We start from the raw sequence: 22,427 nt of genomic DNA, 5'->3' as shown, positions 1-22,427 counted from the left end.
AAAGGTACTGGGCCTGTTCTTTGCTAGATTCCTGCATAGCCCAGACTCTTACCTTTTTCAAGCCTGTATCCTCATGTCATCTCCTCAAGAAAGCCTTCCCTGACTACCTATTTTATTTTGGCCATGTAGCACAGGTTTTGAGGATCTTAGTTCCCCAACCAGGGATTGAGCCCCAGCCCCAGGCAGTGAAAGCACCAAGTCCTAACCACTGGACCGCCAGGGACTTCCCCTGGCCACCTATTTAAAATGGTACCTCTTGCATCTTCCCTATCTAACCTCTTTGCTTAATTTTTCTCCCAAGCATTTACTGACTTCTCACTTAGTGTATATTTTATTGCTTAAAAATTTCAGAAGCAGTATGCACAGTGGCTCAGAAAGATCCCCTGGAAAAGGGCATGGCAACCCACTCGAGTATTCTTGCCTGGAGAATCCCACGGACAGAGGATCCTGGTGGGCTATGGTCCATGGGCTCGCAAAGAGTCGGACACGACTAGCAACTAACACTTTCATGTACAGGGTTAAAAGCATGAACTCTAGAGCCACCTTGGCCTGGATTTGGATTTGAGTTCTGCACCTTGCTAGCTGTCTGACCTTGGGCAGATTGCTTCACCTACCGTGCTGTAGTCTTTTCATCTAGAAAATAGGGATAATTATGTCCCTCAGTGGGCTCTTGAGAAGGCTAAATTTGTTAATATTATAAAGTACTCAGCACAGTGTGGCTTGGTGGCTCAGTGGTAGAGAACCCACCTGCCAATTCAGGAGACACAGGTGTGATCCCTAGATCAGAAAGATCCCTCTGAAGAAGGAAATGGCAGCCCACTCTAGTATTCTTGCCTGGGAAATCCCGTGGCGGGCTACAGACTCCACAAAAGACTCGAACACAACTTAGCAACTAAGCAGCAGCAACAACTCAGCATAGCGCCTGGCACAGAGTAACTGCTAGATTGAGAGACTGTTAAATGAGAGTATTTCTCTTACTTGTTTGTCAGTCTCCCTTACTAGAGGCCAGGCAGAGATTTTGTCTGTGTTGTTCTGTGTAGTGTCCCCAGCCCCTGGAACAATATCCAGTAATTATCTGTTGAATTTCCATTTTACGGATGAGAAAAGTGAGAAACATAGATATTTTCTTTTGTTTTGTCTTTCTCTTTCTCTCTCTCTCTTTTTTTACAATTCCCAGATCAAGTAGATAAAAAATTCTGAAGGTGGGACCCAAACATTTGTATTTTTTTTTAGTTAAACATTTTTAAATTGTGATGAAATATACATAACATAAAACTGCCATCTTAACCGTTTTAAAAGTCCAGTGTTTAGCAGTGTTAATCATATTCACATTGTTATGCAATCAACCTCCAAAACTGCTTTCATATTGCAAAATTGGAACTCTGTACCCATTAAACAACTCCCCATTCCCCCTCCCCTCAGCTCCTGGCATAGGTACATAGGTGTTCTGGCCAGTGGTGGAGCTGGGATTTGAACCCAGGTCGAATGTAGGATGCGAGTAAATGATTGAAGGCGAGATCAAACCTTGCAGCCGGGAGGACTGAGAAACCTGGGAACACGGAGGCTGAAATGGCCACCGCTGGTCGCGGCTCAACCATGCACCCCTCTCTGCTGCCTGCAGCTTCGGCCACCTTCGAAGACTTCCAGATCCGCCCGCATGCCCTCACCGTGCATTCGTACCGAGCGCCTGCCTTCTGCGACCATTGCGGGGAAATGCTCTTCGGCCTAGTTCGCCAGGGCCTCAAGTGTGATGGTGAGAGACCGAGGGGGCTGGAGGCGGGGCCAAGAGGAAGGGCGTGAGCGTGAGGGCGGGGCCGAGGTGGAGCTCAGGACCTGGAGGTGGGGCCTAAGAGGCGGGGGCTCGGAAGGCGAGGTGAGCGCCCAGAGGCAGGGCTTGGGGGAGGAACTAGAGGTGGGGCAGGAGGTGGGGCCTGGGTGGGGGCGGGATCTGGGTGGGACTCGGTTTGGGGGTGGGGGGTGGGGACTGGGAGGTGGAGCTCCGAGGGAGACGTAAGAGACAGAGGCTTTGGGGTAGAAAAGGGGTGATGGAGAAGAGAGCGGCGGAACCCATACCAGTCAGGCACCAACGGGAGAAACAGAGCCTGTAGGGAGCACATATTAAGGGATATTTGGGAAAGGAATTGGATACCAGGATTGTGGTCACTGGCAACTCTGAAATCCACGGTGTGGGTCGTCAGGAAGGGCAGGCTGGAACTCAGGCAAGAGCTGAAACGTCTCTCCACCTGGGAAATCTCAGGTTGCTCTTTAAACCTTTCAACTGACTCAAACAGGCCCACCCAGATTAACTAGGATGATTTCCCTTTGTGGACTGAATCACATCGCCAAATACCTTCGCAGTAATACGCAGATTAATAACTGGGGATGTGACACATAAAGCTGACCATCAGCGTCCACCCCTTGGCAACTTGGCACTTCCTTCTCCTAGGGCTGTCCTAACAAAAGATCATGGGCTGGGTGGTGTAAACAATGGAAATTTATTTTCTCTTGGTTCTGGAGGCTGGAAAGTTCAAGATCTGGGTTCTGACAAGATATGGCTCCTGGTGAGGGCTGACTTCCTAGCTTGCCGATGGCCACCATCTCATTGTGTGCTCACACAGCACGTGGGGAGAGGGAGATTTTTCATGTCTCTTCTTTTTATAAGGATCCCAGTCCCCCTGATCAGGGCCCCATCCTTAGGGCCTCACTTAAACTTAATTCCTTCCTTAAAGGCCCCATCTCCAAATACAGTCACATTGATGATTAGGGCTTCAATAGATGAATCTGGAGGAGAACACAAGCATTTAGTCCATAACAAGCACCTTTAACGCATCTCCTTAGGTCATACTTAAAAAAAAATAAAGGAACACAGTGTGTTCCTTTGAGACAAGTTGTCTTAAGGTTAAGCCCAAGAGTTGGGATCCACAGGTTCACTGTTTCTGTCTTTGATGCTTCTGATCGGGAACGTTGAGATCATTCCTACCCTGAAGATGAGGGCGGCACTGCACGCCTTAGCTGGGCTCTATACACAGCAAATGAGGACCATCCGTTCTAAGATGATGATCTGAACCACCATTGTTTATTCAGTGTGACCCACTATTAAAGAGTATTCTCAGATGCTCCACTGTCTAAGGATCTCCAGCTTTGTGGCTGTCAGGCTCATATGGAAATCTGGAGTCCCTGATACCCTGTGTTTCAGATGGCCCACAGCACTGGTGAGGACTCTTATCATGCATTCCTAAATATGGGACTTCCTTAGTGGTTCAGCAGTAAAGAATCTGCCTGCAGTGCAGGCAGGAAGTGCAGGTTCAATCCCAGGGGTCAGAAAGATGCCCTGGAGGAGGAGGGCATGGCAACCCACACCAGTATTCTAGCACCAGTATTCTTGGAGAATCCCATGGACAGAGGAGCCTGGAGGGCCACAGTCTGCCTGTGTGCACGCATGCTAAGTCGCTTCAGTCATGTCCGACTCTCTACAACCCCATGGACCGTAGCCCGCCAGGCTCCTCTATCCATGGGATTCTCCAGGCAAGAATACTGGAGTGGGTTGCCATGCCCTCCTCCAGGGGATCTTCTCGACTCAGGAATCAAACCCATGTCTCCTGCGGCTCCTGCATTGCAGGCAGATTGTTTACCACTAAGCCACCAGGGAAGCCCAGGCTACAGTCTATGGGGTTGCAAAGAGTCGCACATGACTGAAGCTACTGAGCAGCAACAGCAGCCCTAAATATGCTTGTGGAGGACTTCCCTGGTGGGCCAGTGGTTAAGACTCCACTTTTCCACTGCAGGGGACACAGATTTGATCCCTGGTCGGGGAAGTAAGATCCTGCATGCCGCATGGCCAAAAAACAACAACAAAAAAACAAAGCATAATTAAATACACTTGTGGCATTATTTAAGGGCTCTAGAGATAATAGCTGTATTAGGCCTGCAAAAACCAGTTTAGTGCATTCAAAGCTGCTATCAATATTGCCATCGTTCACACATCGTATCCAACTCTTGATGTCTTGGTTTGCATAACCTTCATCACGGTGTATCCCTGGTGTCATTAAGTTCTAATGGCCATTCTCCGAGTGGACTTCATTGGCCTGGCGTCACAGATGATGGTCCAAGTACACGTGGTTCCAAAAGAGGCCCAAATGCCTGTCCTTAATGCCAGTGACAACCTTCCTACAGGAGATTGACTCCACTTTGGTATTCATGCTAGGAGTCAAAGATGAGATTCTGAAATTCGGTGAAGCATGTGAATAATTAAAGACAAACTGAGACATGGTTCCTGTGTGCGATTTGCAACCCTGGAACTCCTAGCAGTGCCAACAATGGTCCTGAGGCTTGCATCTGCAGTTGTGACATCATGCATTCGAGACTGCCTAGGAGGAGGAATTACTGAGCAGGAAAGTCTGCAACAGGCAGGCTGCCAGAAGACAGGTTTCATGAGGTGTTTCAAAAGAAGTTTCCAAAGGATGGAGGAACGCTTTTTTTTTTTTTTAGTATTTCTTTATTTGTTTGACTGTGCTGGGTTTTAGTTGCAGCATTCCAACTGTTAGTTGGAGCATGTGGCATCTATTTCCCTGACCAGGAATCGAACCCAGGCCCCTTGCATTGGAAAGCATGGAGTCTTAGGCAAGGGAGTCCCTGAAGGAAGCAGTCCTGGAGTCATCTGGAATTATCAGAGATGTATGGAGAAGCGTTCAGGAAGTCCAGTAGGAAATGACAAGCTGAGCCTGACTCTATCATGGTCAAGGATTAAAAATAGAAAAGAAAGAACAAAGTCACACTTCCACCTGATATGATACAACCATCCGGAGTGGGACTGAAAACGTGCTCTTTCTCCAGAAGGCAATGTCCTCGTGTGATAGTCCCTCTTCTCCTTTGATATCCTGTAACTTAGATGTCAGGACTCTCCAGGTGGCTCAAAGAATCAGCCTGCCAATGAAGGAGACGCGGGTTCCATCCCTGAGTCGGGTAGATCCCCTGGAGAAGGAAATGACAACCCACTCCAGTATTCTTGCCTGGAGAATCCCATGGACAGAGGAACCCAGAGGTGCCTCAGTCCATGGGGTGGCAAAAGAGTCAGACACGACTTAGCAACTGAACGACAACAACTTATATATCATGATATAAAGCTAGTTATTATTAATATGTTATAGAATAACGGGGTAGAAGAGGGAAGAAGAAAATATTTGGTATCCGCATGTATTCATAACAAAGTAAGGAAGAAATAGTCATAACTGTGAAGTCCTCGGGGCTGCAACTAATCACGTGGCTTAGGTTTCCTTGTCTTCCTTCTCCACTTCCTGGTCCATATTTCCCTCGCCCTCAGCCAACACCTCACCTGCCCAGAGTGGTGGCCCAAACCTTTCTTTCTTTCTTTCTTTTCCGGCTGCCCTACGCATCTTGGAGCTTATTTTCCCAACCAGGGATTGCACCACATCCTCAACAGCGAAAGCGCCGAGTCCTAACCAACAGGACTGCCAGGGAATTCCCCAGACCTTTATTCCTGCAGTCTCTCAGCCCTTAGCAGTTCTGCCTGAATTGGGTTTTGTAGTTTTCCGTTGAAGTTAATTACACTAGGAAGAGGTATCTCGAGGGATCTGCTCTATTCCAGAGCTTCAGAAGAGGAGGAGGAGGGGGTGAGCGGAGCTTTAGAGCCCGGACCCGGTAGAGGCTATGAATCTGACCGTCTGGCGCCCCCCACAGGCTGCGGACTGAATTACCACAAGCGCTGCGCCTTCAGCATCCCCAACAACTGCAGCGGGGCGCGCAAGCGACGCCTGTCGTCCACGTCTCTGGCCAGCAGCCACTCGGTGCGCCTGGGCACCTCCGAGTCCCTGCTCAGCATGACTGATGAGCTGGTGAGCGGCTGGGGGAATGGAGAAGGTGAGTGGCTGGAGGCTGACGGGGCTCCCATGTGGGGGAATCTCACTGGAGTGTCCCTTCCACTCTTGACGTCTGATAGAGCCGTAGTACCACCGAGCTCATCCCTCGCCGCCCTCCCTCGTCCTCCTCTTCATCTTCTGCCTCGTCCTACACCGGTCGCCCCATCGAGCTGGATAAGATGCTGCTGTCCAAGGTCAAGGTGCCACACACCTTCCTCATCCACAGCTACACACGGCCCACCGTCTGTCAGGCTTGCAAGAAACTCCTCAAGGGCCTCTTTCGCCAGGGCCTACAGTGCAAAGGTCAGCAAGGGCCCCGGGGTGGGGGTGGGGACAGAGTCAGAATCTGCCCCCACCCACACGCACACTCTAAGAGACTTAGGATCTCAGCTGGGCTTGTGGCTGGAAACAAGAACCTCTGGCCTGTTCTTTAGAAGCACAGGGTCTCAGAAGGGAGTGCCCTGAATCCTGGTGTTCTAGAACCTTTGGAATTCCGGAATCCTAGAACCTCAGTCTTTAGAAACTTGTAATCCTAGTGCCTGAGAAATCTAGATTCATATGACTCTCAGCATGGAATTCTAAAACTGTAGAACTTGAGAATTCTCAAATCAGAGAATTATAGAAACATAAGTTTCAAGACTTCTGGATCATAGGATTCAACAGAAGGAATCACAGAACCTTCAGTTCAGTTCAGTCGCTCAGTCGTGTCCAACTCTTTGCGACCCCATGAATCGCAGCACACCAGGCCTCCCTGTCCATCACCAACTCAGCACAGAACCTTAGACTCAGAAATATTAAAACTCTCAAATTATAGATTCTCAGGTGTCCATTGTTCGTTTTCATACCTTATTCAAGACTCCCCAGTGTATTTAATTGCATTGAGCAACTACAGCTTCATGCAACAAATTCTGGCAAATTCTCTTTTCATATCTATTCTATGACACATATTATCTATGTCCTTGTTATGGTTTCTTAGATACACCCATCATTTAAAAGTGGGCATTTAATTTCCAAATACATGGGATTTTTAAAGTTAAAAAAAAAAAGATTCTCAGAATGTTACAACTTTAAAACCATAGGAAGCGAGAATGATAGTGAAGTGAAGTCGATCAGTCATGTCCGACTCTTTGCGACCCATGGACTGTAGCCTACCAGGCTCCTCTGTCTATGGGATCTTTCCAGGCAATAGTCCTGAAGTGGATTGCCATTTCCTTCTCCAGGGGATCTTCCCAACCCAGGGATTGAACCCGGGTCTCCCGCATTATAGACAGACGCTTTACCATAGAAACCTAGAAACAACACTTTTGAGTCTGAGAAGTCTAGAACCATATAGCCTTGGAGGCATCCTAGAAATCTAGGATCCCAGAACTTTGAATGATCAAATTCTGGAATACCAGAAGTCTAGATCCATAAAAAGTTAGAGCCATCCAATTCTAGGATTCATCAGAACAAGCAAATTCTAGAATCTTAGGTGTTTGGCGCTAAAGAACCATAGAAACATTAAGTTCTAGGTTAATGGGTGTACAGAATCCTAAGGATTTTGACACTCAGATTCTAGAGGCTTAGAAGTCTAGAATCATAGAAGTGTAGAGTCACCAAATTTAGACTCTTTGAGTCCTAGGACTGTCAAGCCATGAACACTTCATCTGGCCCTCTTCCATTTAATTGAGCCACTCCATAGTTGAGGACTTTGACTCAAAGGCAGGATGACCAGAGTAGGACCAGTTAGCTTTCCTGCCCCACAAAGCAAGAACAGACTCTTTTGAGACTAGGGGCTAGGGGGTCAAGGGTTAACCCTTAGAGGTGACCTCTCTTCTCCCCCTCCCACTCATCTCCACATTCCTTGTCCTCCTACCACCAGATTGCAAGTTCAACTGTCACAAACGCTGCGCCACCCGCGTCCCTAACGACTGTCTGGGGGAGGCACTCATCAATGGAGGTAAGAAGCTAGGGGTGCTGAGTGGGAAAGGGCGACAGGACTGGGTGGAGGCCCCTCTGATTTCCCTGTCCCCCCAGATGTGCCCATGGAGGAGGCCACTGATTTCAGCGAGGCTGACAAGAGCTCCCTCATGGATGAGCCAGATGACTCTGGTTTCATCCCCGGCTCCCACTCGGAAAATGCTCTCCATGCCAGCGAGGAGGAGGAAGGCGAGGGGGGCAAATCTGAGAGGTACCCAGGGCCCCATCCAGCAAAGGCCCTTCTGCATCCCTACTGTGGGTTGACTACACCCTGTGCTTTTACATTTCCCAGTTTCCTGAGATCTGTTGCAGGAATAGCAAGCAACCTGGTGTGGCTGAAGCAGGGAGAACAAGGGGAAAAGGATGGGAAGTGAAGCTGGCGGGGGGTACTCAGATCACAGTGGTCACCCCGAGTTTCCTCCTAGTGCCACCGGCCCTGGCCACCTGGAACCTCAGGATCCCTTTCTCCCAGGTCTTTCCTATCATTAACAGAGTGATAAGCTCTCAGAGCTGAACCTTGAAGCACTTGAGAAGAGAGGACTATTGGGAGAGGCAGCCTATTTCACAGATGAGGAAACTGAGTCTCAGCGAGGCAAAGAGAAGTGGCCACAGCCAGTGCAGTCCAGGTTCTCACACAGGGATCAAGAGATTGTTGGCTCTGGAGTTGCACGGCCACTTAATTTTTCTCTGCCTTCATTTCCTCACTGTAACAACAGTATGTGCACAGCGGCACAGAGAGGCTGAGCCACTTGCTTGGTGTCACACAACTGGCTCCACAATCAGTGGGTTCAGGACTCATTACCGCTTACTGGGGGCCCACGATGTGCCAAACACTCTGCTAAGCTGCTAAGAAGGGCTTCACTTCTCACAACACCACCTTTGGTTGGAGAAACTGAGGCACGAAGAGATTAGTACTTGCCAGGCAGCCTGACTTTGGAAACCAGCCTTTTAATGTGGGTCTCTCAAGAGTCGCCTTCCTCATTATGGTAAATCTGGAAACACAGGCAAAAAAGCGGGGCCGAAATCGCCCTAGCTACCCAGAGATTGACTCCCACTTCCCCACCCCTCCCCCTGCTGTAGCCCCAGGCACTATGGTTATTTTCTGCTTGTAACTTCTCACTCCTTCTCTCCCCGACTCTCAGCTCCCTGGGGTACATCCCCCTAATGAGGGTGGTGCAGTCAGTGCGACACACAACGCGGAAATCCAGCACAACGCTTCGAGAGGGCTGGGTGGTTCATTACAGCAACAAGGATACACTGGTGAGTAGGGGCGGGGAGCCGGGTAGGTGGGGCTAGAGTTGGAGGAGGAGGGGTTTGAGGGGGCGGGGCTGGTTGGGGCTTGGAATGGGCGGAGTCATGCTTGAGGCAGAGCTAGAAATGGGTGGCCCTAGGCGTTTGGGGGCGGGGCCGGATTTGGGGGCGGGACTAAGGCAGGGTCAGGGGTGAGGCGGGGCTAGAATTAGGGGCGGGATTTGGCTGGGATTAGTCAGAGCAGCAGTAGCATGCGGGGCGGAAGACCTCACCCTCTCAAGCACCTCTCCCAACAGAGGAAGCGGCACTATTGGCGCCTGGACTGCAAGTGCATCACGCTCTTCCAGAACAACACGACCAACAGATACTACAAGGTGGGCCTTCTGGCTCCCAGGTCCCCCAGCCCTCTCCTCTTTGTCCGCTGTATTCTCCCTTCCTCTCCCAGTTGCTTCAGCCAAACGCCTGCGAATCACACCCTCTGCCCACCCCCTGCTTGTACGCTCCCGTCCCATCAGCAAGTGTCGCCTACGTGGACACCGTGCCCTCAGTTTGATTTCGGCTCCATCACTTTTCAGCTGGGGGACCCAGGCAAGTTACCTCACCTCTCTGCACCCTGCGCCTCTCACCTGTAAAGGGCGTCCAAGAATAGTCCTTGCCTCAGGGCTGTGCCAGAATTCAAAGAGATAATCTATGTGGAGCAATTAGTTTAGGACCAGGCGTATGTTAAGCTCCATTAAACTCCCAGTAATTTTAAGTGTGTTATCATTATTACTTTATAGTTAATTTATTGAATTCTTTCTTTGTATTTATTCATCATTGCCTCCCATGCCAGTCCTGGGTTCCAGCAACTCTCCTCCTGGGTCCTTGCTTCTGCCCTCGACCTCACTGTCTTTTTCCACACAACAGTCAGAGGAGTCCATTAAAACCATTACAACCTCCCAGTAGCTCCCACTGCCCTTGGAATAAAACCCAGACACCTCACTGTTTACCTGCTCTGGAGCATCCTCCTAACCCGTCCCATGGCTACTTTCTTCTCATCCTTCCCATCTTCCTCAAGCCATGTTATCTTAAATACCATCCCTGTTGCAACATCTCCATCTCCTGGTTTGTTTGGTTTGGCCATGCGGCATGTGGGATCATCCCTGACCAGGGATTGAACCTGTGCCGCCTGCATTGGGAGCTCGGAGTCCTAACCACTGGACCCCCAGTAAAGTCCTGGCTCCTGGCTTTATTGGTTTCACAAGTCTCTCTCTCTCATTCTTTCCTTCTTTTCTTCCTCCCTTCCTTTGTCTTTCAACACTTTTCAAAGCATATTCTTCCTCTCCATAGACCCTCCACCTTCTCTCCTCCCAGGGCCCCCTCTGCCTCCCTCCTCGTCTCCTCTGTCAGTCCCATCCTCTCTCATTCACCTTCCACACACAGTTAGAGAGAAATGTTCCCTGCCTTGCACTAAACCCTTCCATGGTTCCCCAGGGCCCTGGAGACAAAGCCCAGGCTCCTGCCTGTGGCCCATTAGGCCCTGCAGAGCTGACCCTAGCCTGATCCTTTTTTATTCATCAAACCTGGCATACCTACTTTGTGCCAGGCACCATCCATGTAATGGGGATATGGCATGTCCCTTGAACACAAACCTTTTCTACCTCAGAACCTTTGCACATGCTTCCCCCCCAACATTCCTCCACCAGCTGGCCTCTTCTTACCTTTCTGATCTCTGCTTCAATGTAAATTCCACCAGGAGGCCTTTCCTGACCACTCCATGCAAACCAGGCTCTTCCCCACCAACCCTGGATTCTTTGTGCTCATCTGAGTAAGTAGAGAGCTCCAGGGTCTGCCCAGAGCCCTCACGCATACTGTCTCTGTCCTGCCAGGAAATTCCACTGTCCGAAATCCTCACCGTGGAGCCAGCCCAGAACTTCAGCCTTGTGCCACCAGGCACCAACCCACACTGCTTCGAGATTGTCACTGCCAATGCCACCTACTTTGTGGGAGAAACCCCTGGTGGGGCCCCAGGAGGGCCTAGTGGGCAGGGGGCCGAGACTGCCCGGGGCTGGGAAACGGCCATCCGCCAGGCCCTGATGCCTGTCATCCTCCAGGACGCACCCAGCGCTCCAGGCCACACACCCCACAGTAAGGGCCCCACTTCAGATCCCTGTGAAGAGCGGTCTCGGAGGGCTTGGGTGGGGCCCTGGAGAAGGAAAGAGCTAGGGAATGGCAGAGCGGAGAATGTGGCTTCTGGTCTCAGCAGAAATCAGTCTAAATCATTAAGCCCCAGACCTCACATGTAGCCTTGGGCATGTCACTTCCCCTTTCTGAGTCTTGTCCTGGGGCAGGTAATGACTCCTTCAGGTTGTTAGTTCAGACCTTTTAATTCATGTTCCTTTGTGCCTGGCCTGTGCCCAGACAGTGCTGTGGGCCCAGCTGTGACCAAAACAGCCCCACTCTTCCGGGACTCACAGTCCCAGAAGGAAGATAGACCTGTCCCCAGACACTGATGACTCACAGTTGGCAGGGCTGGGACAGGGGAGCCAGAGGGCTATGGGAGCTCAGAGTGGGGTGACTAACCCAGGCTGAGTGTCCAGGAGGGCTTCCTGGAGGAGGCAACATCCAGGCTAAGACATGGAAGTTGAGGAGGGGTGAAATGAAGAGAAGGGAAATGGGAAATCGTTTCAGGCAGAGGCAAAGGATGATCAGAGTCCTGGTTTACTATGTTATGGAGCTCATAGTCCAGGGTAACTGACAGATGTTCATCAGATCTTCCTGGAGGAATGACAAGTGGGATGTAGAACGTGTGCTAGAGGAATCCAATGTGGTCCCAGGGTGACATGTGAGCTGAGACTGGGAGACGAGGAGGATTTAACTTGGCAACCCACTCCAGTGTTCTTGCCTGGAGAATCCCAGGGATGGTGGAGCCTGGTGGGCTGCCGTCTATGGGGTCACACAGAGTCGGACACGACTGAAGCAACTTAGCAGCAGCAGCAGCAGCAGCAGAATGAGAGAAAGAGCATTCCTGGCAGAAGGAAGAGCAAGTGCCAGGGACTGGAGATAGGAGAGACTTTGACGTATGGGAGGCCTGGCGAGGAAGCCTGAGTGTCAGGAATGCACAACAACAAGGGAGAGGATGAAGTCAAAGAGGCAGAGGGACCAGACACTTCCTGTTAGGCTATTTAAGGGACTTGGCCTTCCCCTTCAGGACACTGTGGAGCCATAGCAGAATTTTTTTTAATTAAAAAAATATTTATTTATTTGGCTGTGCCAGGTCTCAGTTGCAGCACACGAGAGCTTTAGTTGGGGCATGGGAACTCGTGGTTGCATCCTGTGGGATCTAGTTCCCTGACCAGGGATTGAACCCAGCCCCCTGCATTGGGAGTGTGAGGTCTTAGCTACTGGACCACCAGGGAAGTCCCCATGGCAGGGTTTTGAGCAGGGGAAGGACAGAGTTAGGCTTATGCTTTCAAGATCCCTCTGGCTTCCCTATGGAGGGGGAATAGGAGAGATGGAGACAGGACAGAGAGACCAGGGAGGAGGCTAAGGGGCAAGGACTGAATATTCCTCAGGGAGGGGACAGATGTTCAAATGGCAGAAGGATCAGGACTTTGGAAGTGTCTGGCCCTGGTTGGGTTGGTAGTGGGGCAAATTCAGGGGAAGAAGCCTGAGTCAGTTTCCTACTGAGCCCCAGTTTCCTCCTCAGTAAAATGGGATCATCATGCCTCCCTTGGGGCTGAGATCACAGAATGAAATGCTCGGTGAACTGCTTCATGACAACATATTTTGAGCTCCTCTCATTTCCTCCTCCCACTGGCCCTAGGAGGGAGGTCCTTTTATCATTCCCGTTCTTCGGGATGAGAAAACTGAGGTTCTTAGTGAATGAGTCTAGTCTAACTACTGGCTCCAGAGGGTGGAGTTATGGGTGATCTTGAGCCTGGGGTCTCCTCACGTCCGCCTTCCCCCTCTTCCCAGGACAAGCTTCTCTGAGCATCTCTGTGTCTAACAGCCAGATTCAAGAGAATGTGGTAAGACCCCACCCACACCCGGCAGCCCCGAGGATGTGCCCGCCCCCCCCCGCCCCCAAACCACCCCCCAGCTCTCCCACCCTCCCAGCTTCCTTGACCACCCCCCATCGCCAGGTGCACCTCTGACTCTCCCTCTTCCCACCCTGCAGGACATCGCCACTGTCTACCAGATCTTCCCAGATGAGGTCCTGGGCTCCGGCCAGTTTGGAGTGGTCTATGGCGGTAAGGATGTTTCAAGAGCCGACCTAGAAAGGCATCCTGCGGGTTTCTGGGCCCCAGATCGCCCCTTCTTTTTTTTTTTTTTAAATTATTTATTTGGCTTCCCTGGGTTATGGCACACAGGATCTTTGATCTTCACTGTGGCATGTGGGATCTAGTTCCCTGACCAGGAATTGAACCCGGGCCCCTGCATTGGGAGCTCAGAGTCTTAGCCACTGGACCACCAGGGAAGTCCCCAGACCTCCCCTTCTGATTGGCCACATGCTCACCTCCTTTTCTAGTTGATTAAGAAGGCTGGATCCTGGGGGCAGATGGTTGCAGGCTCACGTTTTCTCACTCGGAAAGGCCAGTGACTTTCTCCCATTATTAATAGGAAAGTAAACTCTGCCCTGATTGGCCACAGAGCTAGATGCTGGATTCTGATTGGTTACAAATCTAGTTTCTTATGTTATAGCGCCTCAGAGCTCTAACTTAACCTTCCTTCATTCTACCTTTATTCCTAGCGCCCCCCCCCCCCACCCTTGACATCACTCCTGGGGGCCCCTCAGAGCCCCCTTGGTGGCTTTTCATCCACCTCTGCCCAACTGTAGCTGTGTATCTCTAGTGGGGTCTTCCTCTTGCCAGGACTGGAAGGTCCTGCTCCTTTCATCCCCCACCTCCCCTACCCTTTCCCCAGGGAAGCACCGGAAGACAGGCCGGGATGTGGCAGTAAAGGTCATCGACAAACTGCGTTTCCCCACCAAGCAGGAGAGCCAACTCCGGAACGAAGTGGCCATTCTGCAGGTGACCCCTGGAGTCTGTGGTCCCGCTCTGCCCCCATCCCCCCCCTGCAAAGACTTGCCCTTCCCACTTCCTCCAGTCTGCGGGTGGTCAGGGAAGGCTTCCTAGAGGAGGCGGTATGCATGTTGAGACTGAAGGGGTGGCGTACGTATTCTGAACAGAAGGACCAGCCTGTGCAAAGCTCCAGAGTTGAGAAGGAACACAAAGTCTTCTAGGAACTTGAAGGGGTTCAAGGTTATTAGATGGTTTATGTGAAGCAAGGTGGTAGGCGGTGAGGCTAGGGAACAGGGTGGGGTCCCAGGGTGGGGTCCCACCCTATGGGCTTTCTCCTGAGGGTACTAGGGAGCCATGGAAAGATTTTGAGCAAAGAGGGGGACAGAGTCAGATGTGTGAACTTTAGAAAGATCCCACTGGCTGCTCTTGGAGTGGAGGTGGAAGATTTGTGGGGCTGGTGCCTGGAGCCCTGGGAGGAGGCTGGGTGGGGACCTGTGTGAACAGATGGGGTTCAGCTAGGCAAGGGTTGGGGAAGAGCCAGGAGGGTGGGGATTTAAAAGATACAGATGTACAAAGCTCCTTCCCATTTCTTCAGGCTCCCCTCCCTCTTGCTCTCTCAACCCTGGGCCTTCACCACAATTTCATGATGTAAAGATCCTTCTGGACACCTGGTGGTGCGGGAGGGGTGGTCCTCTCTGGGGCTGTGGACACCCTTTCCCCTCCCCCACTGCCACCCCCAGGGGGGAACGGCCCTCCAGGGACATCCTCTTGTTTGTTGTCCACCCGCTCCTGTGGCTTGTCCTCTGGGGTCCCAAGCTCATGGGCGACCTGGGTCCTGACCCCCCTCCTCCCCACCCCACCTCACCCACCCCAGAGCCTGCGGCACCCAGGGATTGTCAATCTGGAATGTATGTTCGAGACCCCGGAGAAGGTGTTCGTGGTGATGGAGAAGCTGCACGGGGACATGCTGGAGATGATCCTCTCCAGCGAGAAGGGCCGGCTGCCTGAGCGCCTCACCAAGTTCCTCATCACCCAGGTGCACACGCCCCGCCCACTGCCCCGCCCACCGCCCCCCTCCCCAGCCTGGCTCCCCACCTGTCCTGCAAGACGCACCTGTGCTGTGTGCCCTGAAGGGCAGGCAGACATTGGATGAGAATCATAATCGCAGATAAGAGAAAATGTAGTAATAGAGTAATAACGATCAGAAAAAGTATTAGAATGATACTTTAAAAATTATAATAGAATATGATAGAACAGTTAGTAGAATAACAGTAATAGAGTAATAACAATAGATACATAAGACAAGTTGAAAATAATAGAGCAGTAATAATAATATTATAGAAAATAACTATTATTTTTTATCTTTTATTACTTTATATAATGAGTCAGGCTCACTGGGCCTGACTTCACAAAGAAAAAGGGAAGGAGAGAGAAGCCTTTCCCTGGGGAGCTCATTCATTCATTTATTAAATGGTTCAGCAAACAGTGTCTGGCCCCATGTTGGGCAGTGTGAGGACACAGTGGTGACCTCGATAGCCCTGGGTCTGCACAGTGATCACCCAGAGTGGGCAGGGCTGAGATGGGGGTGCTGATAATGAGAATGATAAACAATGTGGTCACTAACCTTTATTGAGCCCTTACTGGATGCCAGCCACTGTTTTAGTTCATGTAATCTTCCTAGCAACCCATGTGGTAGTGGTTATTACTACTCCCATTTTACTGCGGCTCAGAGACTTTAAGTCACTCACCCAGGGTCACACAGCTGGTGGGATTTAAACCTGGAAGCATGCTTTTACCGAGTAAAGTCAAACAGTGTCTTAGTCGCTCAGTCATGTCTGACTCTTTGCAACACTATGGACTGTATGTAGCCCACCAGGCTCCTCTGTCCATGGAATTCTCCAGGCAAGAATACTGGGGTGGGATGCCATTCCCTTCTCCAAAAGTCAAACTAATTTGTGTTATTTGTCTCTGTGTGTGCATACATACATTTAAATTGATTTCACATCACATATAACACTGTTGTTCTGCTTCTTACTTTCTTCACTGTAATAGTGCTTCTGAAAGACCGTTCTATTTCAGTATGTAGTTAGCAGAACTGTCTCTTTTTCTTAATTGTATCCCATGACAATATCACTAAATTCTGCAGTTGCTGAGCATGTAGTTGGTTTCACTATCCCACTACTGCAAACAACAGCCTGTGAACATTTGTCTACAAACATCAATAGGCTCTGGTGGGAGGATTTCAATAGAACATGTTTCAAATAGTAGACTCCCGAGCCTAAGGAAATGTGCTTAAAATTTTTTTGAAAGGTGTTGCCCAGTTATTCTCTAAAACCTCTTTCAATCTTTGCTCTCACCAACAGAGTTTGAGGGTGTCTATTTTCTCAGTCCTTACTCTGGATAATATATTCACCAGTCCTTTTTTTTCCCCCCAAGCCACATGGCTTGAGGGATTTTAGTTCCTGACCAGGGGTTGAATGTGGGCCATGGCAGTGAAAGTGCTGAGTCCTAGCCACTGGACTGCCAGGGAATTCCCAATATAATCACTAGGCTTAAAGGTAGAAAAATAATACTTCATATGGCTTCACTTGGTGGTTTAAAAATTACTAGTGAGGTTGAGCATATTTTCACACATTTATTGACCTGTGCTTTATGCACTCTTTGGCCATTTTTTTCAGTTGTATTATTCTTATTGAATTGTAAACAGTTCTTTGTATAAGAAGGACCCTGGATCTTTGTTGCTTGTGTTGTTCCCATCTTTTATCCCAGTATTTCTTTTCCTCTTCATTTTGTTTGTGGTGTTTACTTTCATTTTGGGGGTTTCACAGCCTTCTTGGAAAGATCTTCCCACCTGGCTGGGCCCACACTTAATTCTGGGACCTGTTCCCTGTCGGTTGAAAAGTCTCCTGTGCTGGCTTCCTTTCTGCAGGCCCAGCACCCTTCCTCTCCCAAGCTGTCTGCCTTTGTCAGCCTGGCTTGTGGGGTAGGGATAGAAACTCACTGAGTCAGGCCCATCTGGACTTCAGGTGGGGAGAGGAAATTGCCTGCCTTCAGCAACTGAGGCAGTTTCTCTTTCATTCTGGTCTTTCATCTCTTTCTCTCTTTTTGTCTGTGCTCTTCTCTATCTTTCTCTCTCTCTGCAGATTTCTGCTTTTTGCCTCTTGCCTGCCCCACCCCAAGTCCTGGGCTAAGCCCTATACCTCATGAACTTATAAACTTCACAACCATCTTTGAGGTAGGTATTATTATAATCTCCATTTTACAGATGAGGAAACTGAGGTTGACGGGTTTCCTAGGTCTCACCCAAGGTCATACAGGTACAAGGTCACACTGCCAGGTAGCAGTCTGGCCGAGGTTTGAACCTGGGTCTGTCCAGCTTCCCATCTACCCTCTTTGTTCACCATATTTACTTGGAGAAGGCAATGACAAGCCACTTCAGTACTCTTGCCTAGAAAATCCCATGGATGGAGGAGCCTGGTGGGCTGCAGTCCATGGGGTTGCCCCATAATCTCCATTTTACAGATGAGGAAACTGAGGTTGAGGGGTTTCCTAGGTCTCGCCCAAGGTCATACAGGTACAAGGTCACACTGCCAGGTAGCAGTCTGGCCGAGGTTTGAACCTGGATCTGTCCAGCTTCCCATCTACCATCTTTGTTCACCATATTTACTAGGGGTTGGGAAAATCAGTAAACTGAAGCTATGTAGGAGAGGATTCCCATATATAGCTTTGGACCTCCAGTCTCTCTGTCTGTGGAGTGAGGAACTTGGACCTCAGCAGTAGCTTCCAAATAGCATTTCCATACTCCAAAATCATCCAGTGAAAACAACGAAAAAGTCCAAATATTTCAGTTCTAAGATATAAATTACAGCTTCATGCTTATGTCACACTTTTGACAATTTGACATTTTGTTTGAGTTGTGTAGAATCAAGGAAAATCATGGCTTCCATAGATAAGTAGTTACAAATGGTAACAGTTTTGGTGTGTTTTTTTGCATTTATTTATTTTTGGCTGTGCTGGATCTTCATTGCAGCCTGGCTTTTCTCTAGTTGTGGCGAGCATGGGCTTCTCATTGCAGTGGCTTCTCTTCTTGTGGAGCGCAGGCTCTTGGGTTCAAGGGCTTCAGTAGTTGCGGCTCCTGGGCACTAGAGACCAGGTTCAATAGTTGGGAGCAGGGGCTTAGTTGCTCTGCAGCATGTGCAATCTTCCCAGATCAGAGAGTTAATCCATGTCTCCTGCATTAGCATATAGATTCTTTACCACTAAGCCACTAGGGAAGACCAACAGTTTTTTGTTTGTTTGTTTAAGTCAGCTCACCTTGCCATCATAGAATACTCTTAAATTAACAGCTACAGCAGGAAAAGTTTTATTTGAAACACTCACAGGAAGGTGTCCACTAACAGGCCATCACAAGAATAATAACCAAAACAACAACAATAATAATAGCTCACATGGAGTGCTTGCTGTGTGCCAGACACTGCCCTAAGCACTTCATATACCTCACTCAACTCACTTAAAGCTCACAGCAACCCATGAGGATGGTTTCTATTATTACCCCCATTTTACAGGTGAGAACACTGAGACCCAGAGAGATAAAGTGACTTGCTGTAGGCATCAGGCTAGTAAGTGTGGAGCCAGGTATGCTACCTTGATAAGGCTGGCTCTCAAACCCACCTAACACCTACCTAACACCCCACCTCTTAAGGGTGTTATGTTTGATTTATGTCATATTGGTATTGTTTGTAATTGTTTAGTATTTCAGGTTTTTAATCCGTGAAAAAATATTTTTTAAAAAATTGAATCACACAGTAGCACCTCCTTGAAACCGCTGCGTTATTCATAGCTCTTTTCCAGCAGGATCTGCATGTCAAAGGGTGTCAGGATCTTCCCAAACCCCCTGCTCCAGTTCAGTCTCCCTAGAATTATGTGTCCAACTTCTATCTTTGACTGAAATGGTTCTGGGGTTCTGAGCTTCTTGTTTGGCACTCCAATGCCTTCCCTGGTCTGGGGCGGGGGGGGTGGAGTTGCAGGGGGCTGGTGATGGCATGGATGGGGTTTGGAGGACTGGCTGCTGAAGGCAGAATCTCACAGCAGGGATTCTTCTAACTTTTTTACTGGTGCCATCTCCTCCCCTCAGATTCTGGTGGCTTTGAGACACCTTCACTTCAAGAATATCGTCCACTGTGACTTGAAACCAGAAAACGTGTTGCTGTCATCAGCTGACCCATTTCCTCAGGTCAGAAATGTCCCCTCCTTATTTGGGGAAGTCCATCTAACACTAACGGTGGGTCGGGACTGTGTTAATCAAGATAATTAATCAGCCACAGAGACCCAAGATAATGGCTTAAGTGAGCCAGAGGCTTGCTTCTCACTCATGGAGGGACCAGCATAATCATTTTGAGGGTGAAAAAGCCGTGCAATGGTGTTAGGACCACAGCTCCTGCTGTCTTGTTCTGGCCTCTCTATGGCGTTGCCTGGTCTTCATGGTTCATGTTGTGCCGCTGCTGCCCCGCCTCCCAAATGTAAAAGGATAATGCGGCGGAGGAAAGAAACGGGGTAGAAGAAATGGAGGCATCATTTTCCTTCCCTAAGGTAATACTATGAACGTGCACGGGGCACGCCTCACATTCCATTGGCCAGAACTTGATCACGTGGGGCTTCAAAAGGACGCTGGGAAATGTAGTTTTCATTCTGAGCGGCCGTGTGGCTCATTAAAAATCCGGAATTTTTATTAAGAGGAGAAGCAGAGAACAGATCGGAGAAGGCAATGGCACCCCACTCCAGTACTCTTGCCTGGAAAATCCCATGGATGGAGGAGCCTGGACGGCTGCAGTCCATGGGGTCGCTGAGGGTCGGACATGACTGAGCGACTTCACTTTCACTTTTCACTTTCATGCACTGGAGAAGGAAATAGCAACCCACTCCAGTGTTCTTGCCTGGAGAATCCCAGGGATGGGGAAGCCTGGTGGGCTGCCGTCTATGGGGTCACACAGAGTCGGACACGACTGAAGTGACTTAGCAATAGCAATAGAGAACAGATATTGGAGGGGAGCGACTGGTAATTTCTTCTGTGGGTCTCTTAGGAAAACAGTTTTTTGGTGTTCTTCTTTGTTTGTTTTTCATATTTATTTATTTATTTGGCTGCTCCTGGTCTTAGTTGCCGCAAGTGGGATCTTCAATCTTCCCTTTCATATGTGAGATCTTTTTTAGTTGCAGCATGTGGGATCTAGTTCCCTGACCAGGGATCAAACCCAGGCCCCTTGCATTGGGAACGTAGCCTCTTAGCCACTGGTCCACCAGGGAGGTCCCAGGAAAACAATTTTGATGAGCCTCTGACTGGTTGGATGAGCATCCCCTTGGGGCAAAGCCCGATTGAGCAAGGGTAATGATTGTAACAGCTCCAGTTGATTGGGTGCCCGCTGTGGTTAAGGGCCTTTAGCTACAGGTTCTCATTTAGCCCCTCCACACCCCTGTGAAGTTTTTGCTTCCTTATCTCTCTTTTGTGATTTTCATTTCATTTTAAAAGTTCATTTTGGTCATCAACTAAAAATTATTGTGTGCCTAGTATGTGCTAAGCTGCATTCTGGAGCATTAGGAACTGTAGTAAGTAGAGACATCCCCATCTCCATGCCCACTGGTTTACAGCTGGGGCTGATTTTGCACCCCAGGGGATATTTGACAACATTGGAGACGTTTTTGGTTGTCACAAGCTGTTTGAGGGGGAGCGTTACTACTGGCATGGAGGGATTGCTAAGCAGCTGACAGTGCACAGGATAGCCCCAAAATACAAGACTATGCTATGCTATGCTAAGTCACTTCAGTCGTGTCCGACTCTGTGTGACCCCACAGACGGCAGCCCACCAGGCTCCCCCGTCCTTGAGATTCTCCAGGCAAGAACACTGGAGTGGGTTGCCATTTCCTTTTCCAATGCATGAAAGTGAAAAGTGAAAGTGAAGTTGCTCAGTCGTGTCCAACTCTTCGAGACCCCATGGACTGCAGCCTTCCAGGCTCCTCCATCCATGGGATTTTCCATGCAAGAGTACTGGAGTGGGGTGCCATTGCCTTCTCCGAAATACAAGACTATCTTTCCCTAATATCAGTAGTGCAGGGTATGAGAAACTCTAACTTACAGCAGTAATATCCACTAGAAATATAATGTACTGGGACTTACTTCCCTGGTGGTTCAGTGGCTAAGACTCTGTGCTCCCAAAGCAGGGGGCCGGGATTCGATCCCTGGTCAGGAAACTAGATCCCACATGATGCAACCAATAGTTCACAGGTCACAACCAGAGATCCCGTAGAAATTAAATTTTATTAATTTATAAATAAAGATAAATTAATTAAAAAGAAATATAATGTGAACCCCTATCTATAATTTTACATTTTCTAGTAAGCCACATTTTAAAAACTGAAGAGAAACTGGTGAAATTAATTTTGCTAATATACTTTATTCTAGTATATCTAAATATTACCATTTCAACACATAATCAACCACATAAACATTATTAATGAAATAGTCTTTCTTTTCCTACTAAGTCTTCCAAATCTGTTGTGTATTTTACACTTAAAGTAAATCTCAATTTGGGTAATAAATTTCTATGAGAAATACTTGATTTTGCACTTAGATTTCAGAAAGTTAACAGTTGGGAAAGTAGGTTGACACACCTAAGTTGTTCCAAGCTTATTTAAAAATTATCCAATAAAAAAATCTAGGACCCCCTTTAAAATATAAATTAATTAAAATTAAATAAAAAATAGTTTCTCAGTTGCACTTGCCACATTCAGGTGCTCTGCAGCCACATGTGGCCACCATACTGGACAGCAAAACTCAAAGAGGAAAGATGAAATACTGGTCAAATTGTCACAAGAATGTAATTATATCTGTGATGAGTTCTGTGACACAGTTCTATGAGCTCAAACTGTATAGCCCAGTGGAAGTTCAGAGAAAATTTATCTGAAGAAAGAGTAGGTTTTTTTGGGGGAGGGGACAAGTGTTCTAGTCAGTGGGAGCAGCCTGTGCAAAGGCCCTGTGGTGTACTTAAAAAAAAAAGTTTTATTGAGATATAATGTGCGTACTATACAATTTACCACTTTATACAATTTAGTGGTTTTTAGGGTATTCAGAGTTGTGCAACTATCACCATGATCAATTTTGGAACATTTTCATAACCACAAAAGAAACCTCATACTTCTAGTCAACATCCTCCAATTGCACCATCCCCCTACCCACAACAACTAATCTACTTTATGTGGATTTGTCAGTTAGAGCATTTTATGTAAATGGAATAAACAAACACTTCTCTCTGTCTCTCTCTTTGTATGTGTGTGTGTGTGTGTGTGC

At 48.7% G+C, this 22,427-nt stretch overlaps 1 protein-coding gene across 1 annotated transcript in view; it reads left to right on the top strand.

Moving 5' to 3' along the window:
• The window catches only part of PRKD2 (protein kinase D2), a 33,566-nt gene that overhangs the window by 5,796 nt on the left and 5,343 nt on the right, over positions 1-22,427 (top strand). The window contains exons 3-15 of the mRNA XM_055552427.1: positions 1,622-1,753; positions 5,698-5,852; positions 5,957-6,179; positions 7,738-7,815; positions 7,893-8,046; positions 8,978-9,095; positions 9,383-9,460; positions 10,955-11,213; positions 13,044-13,096; positions 13,246-13,318; positions 13,992-14,098; positions 14,964-15,125; positions 19,224-19,322. Coding sequence (XP_055408402.1) covers positions 1,622-1,753; positions 5,698-5,852; positions 5,957-6,179; positions 7,738-7,815; positions 7,893-8,046; positions 8,978-9,095; positions 9,383-9,460; positions 10,955-11,213; positions 13,044-13,096; positions 13,246-13,318; positions 13,992-14,098; positions 14,964-15,125; positions 19,224-19,322 — 1,691 coding nt within the window. The remainder of the gene's footprint in view (positions 1-1,621; positions 1,754-5,697; positions 5,853-5,956; positions 6,180-7,737; positions 7,816-7,892; positions 8,047-8,977; positions 9,096-9,382; positions 9,461-10,954; positions 11,214-13,043; positions 13,097-13,245; positions 13,319-13,991; positions 14,099-14,963; positions 15,126-19,223; positions 19,323-22,427) is intronic.

The sequence above is a fragment of the Bubalus kerabau genome, chromosome 17, assembly GCF_029407905.1.
Source record: "Bubalus kerabau isolate K-KA32 ecotype Philippines breed swamp buffalo chromosome 17, PCC_UOA_SB_1v2, whole genome shotgun sequence".
NCBI classification, from domain to species: Eukaryota; Metazoa; Chordata; class Mammalia; order Artiodactyla; family Bovidae; genus Bubalus; species Bubalus kerabau.
This window is presented reverse-complemented; position numbering and strand designations above follow the sequence as displayed.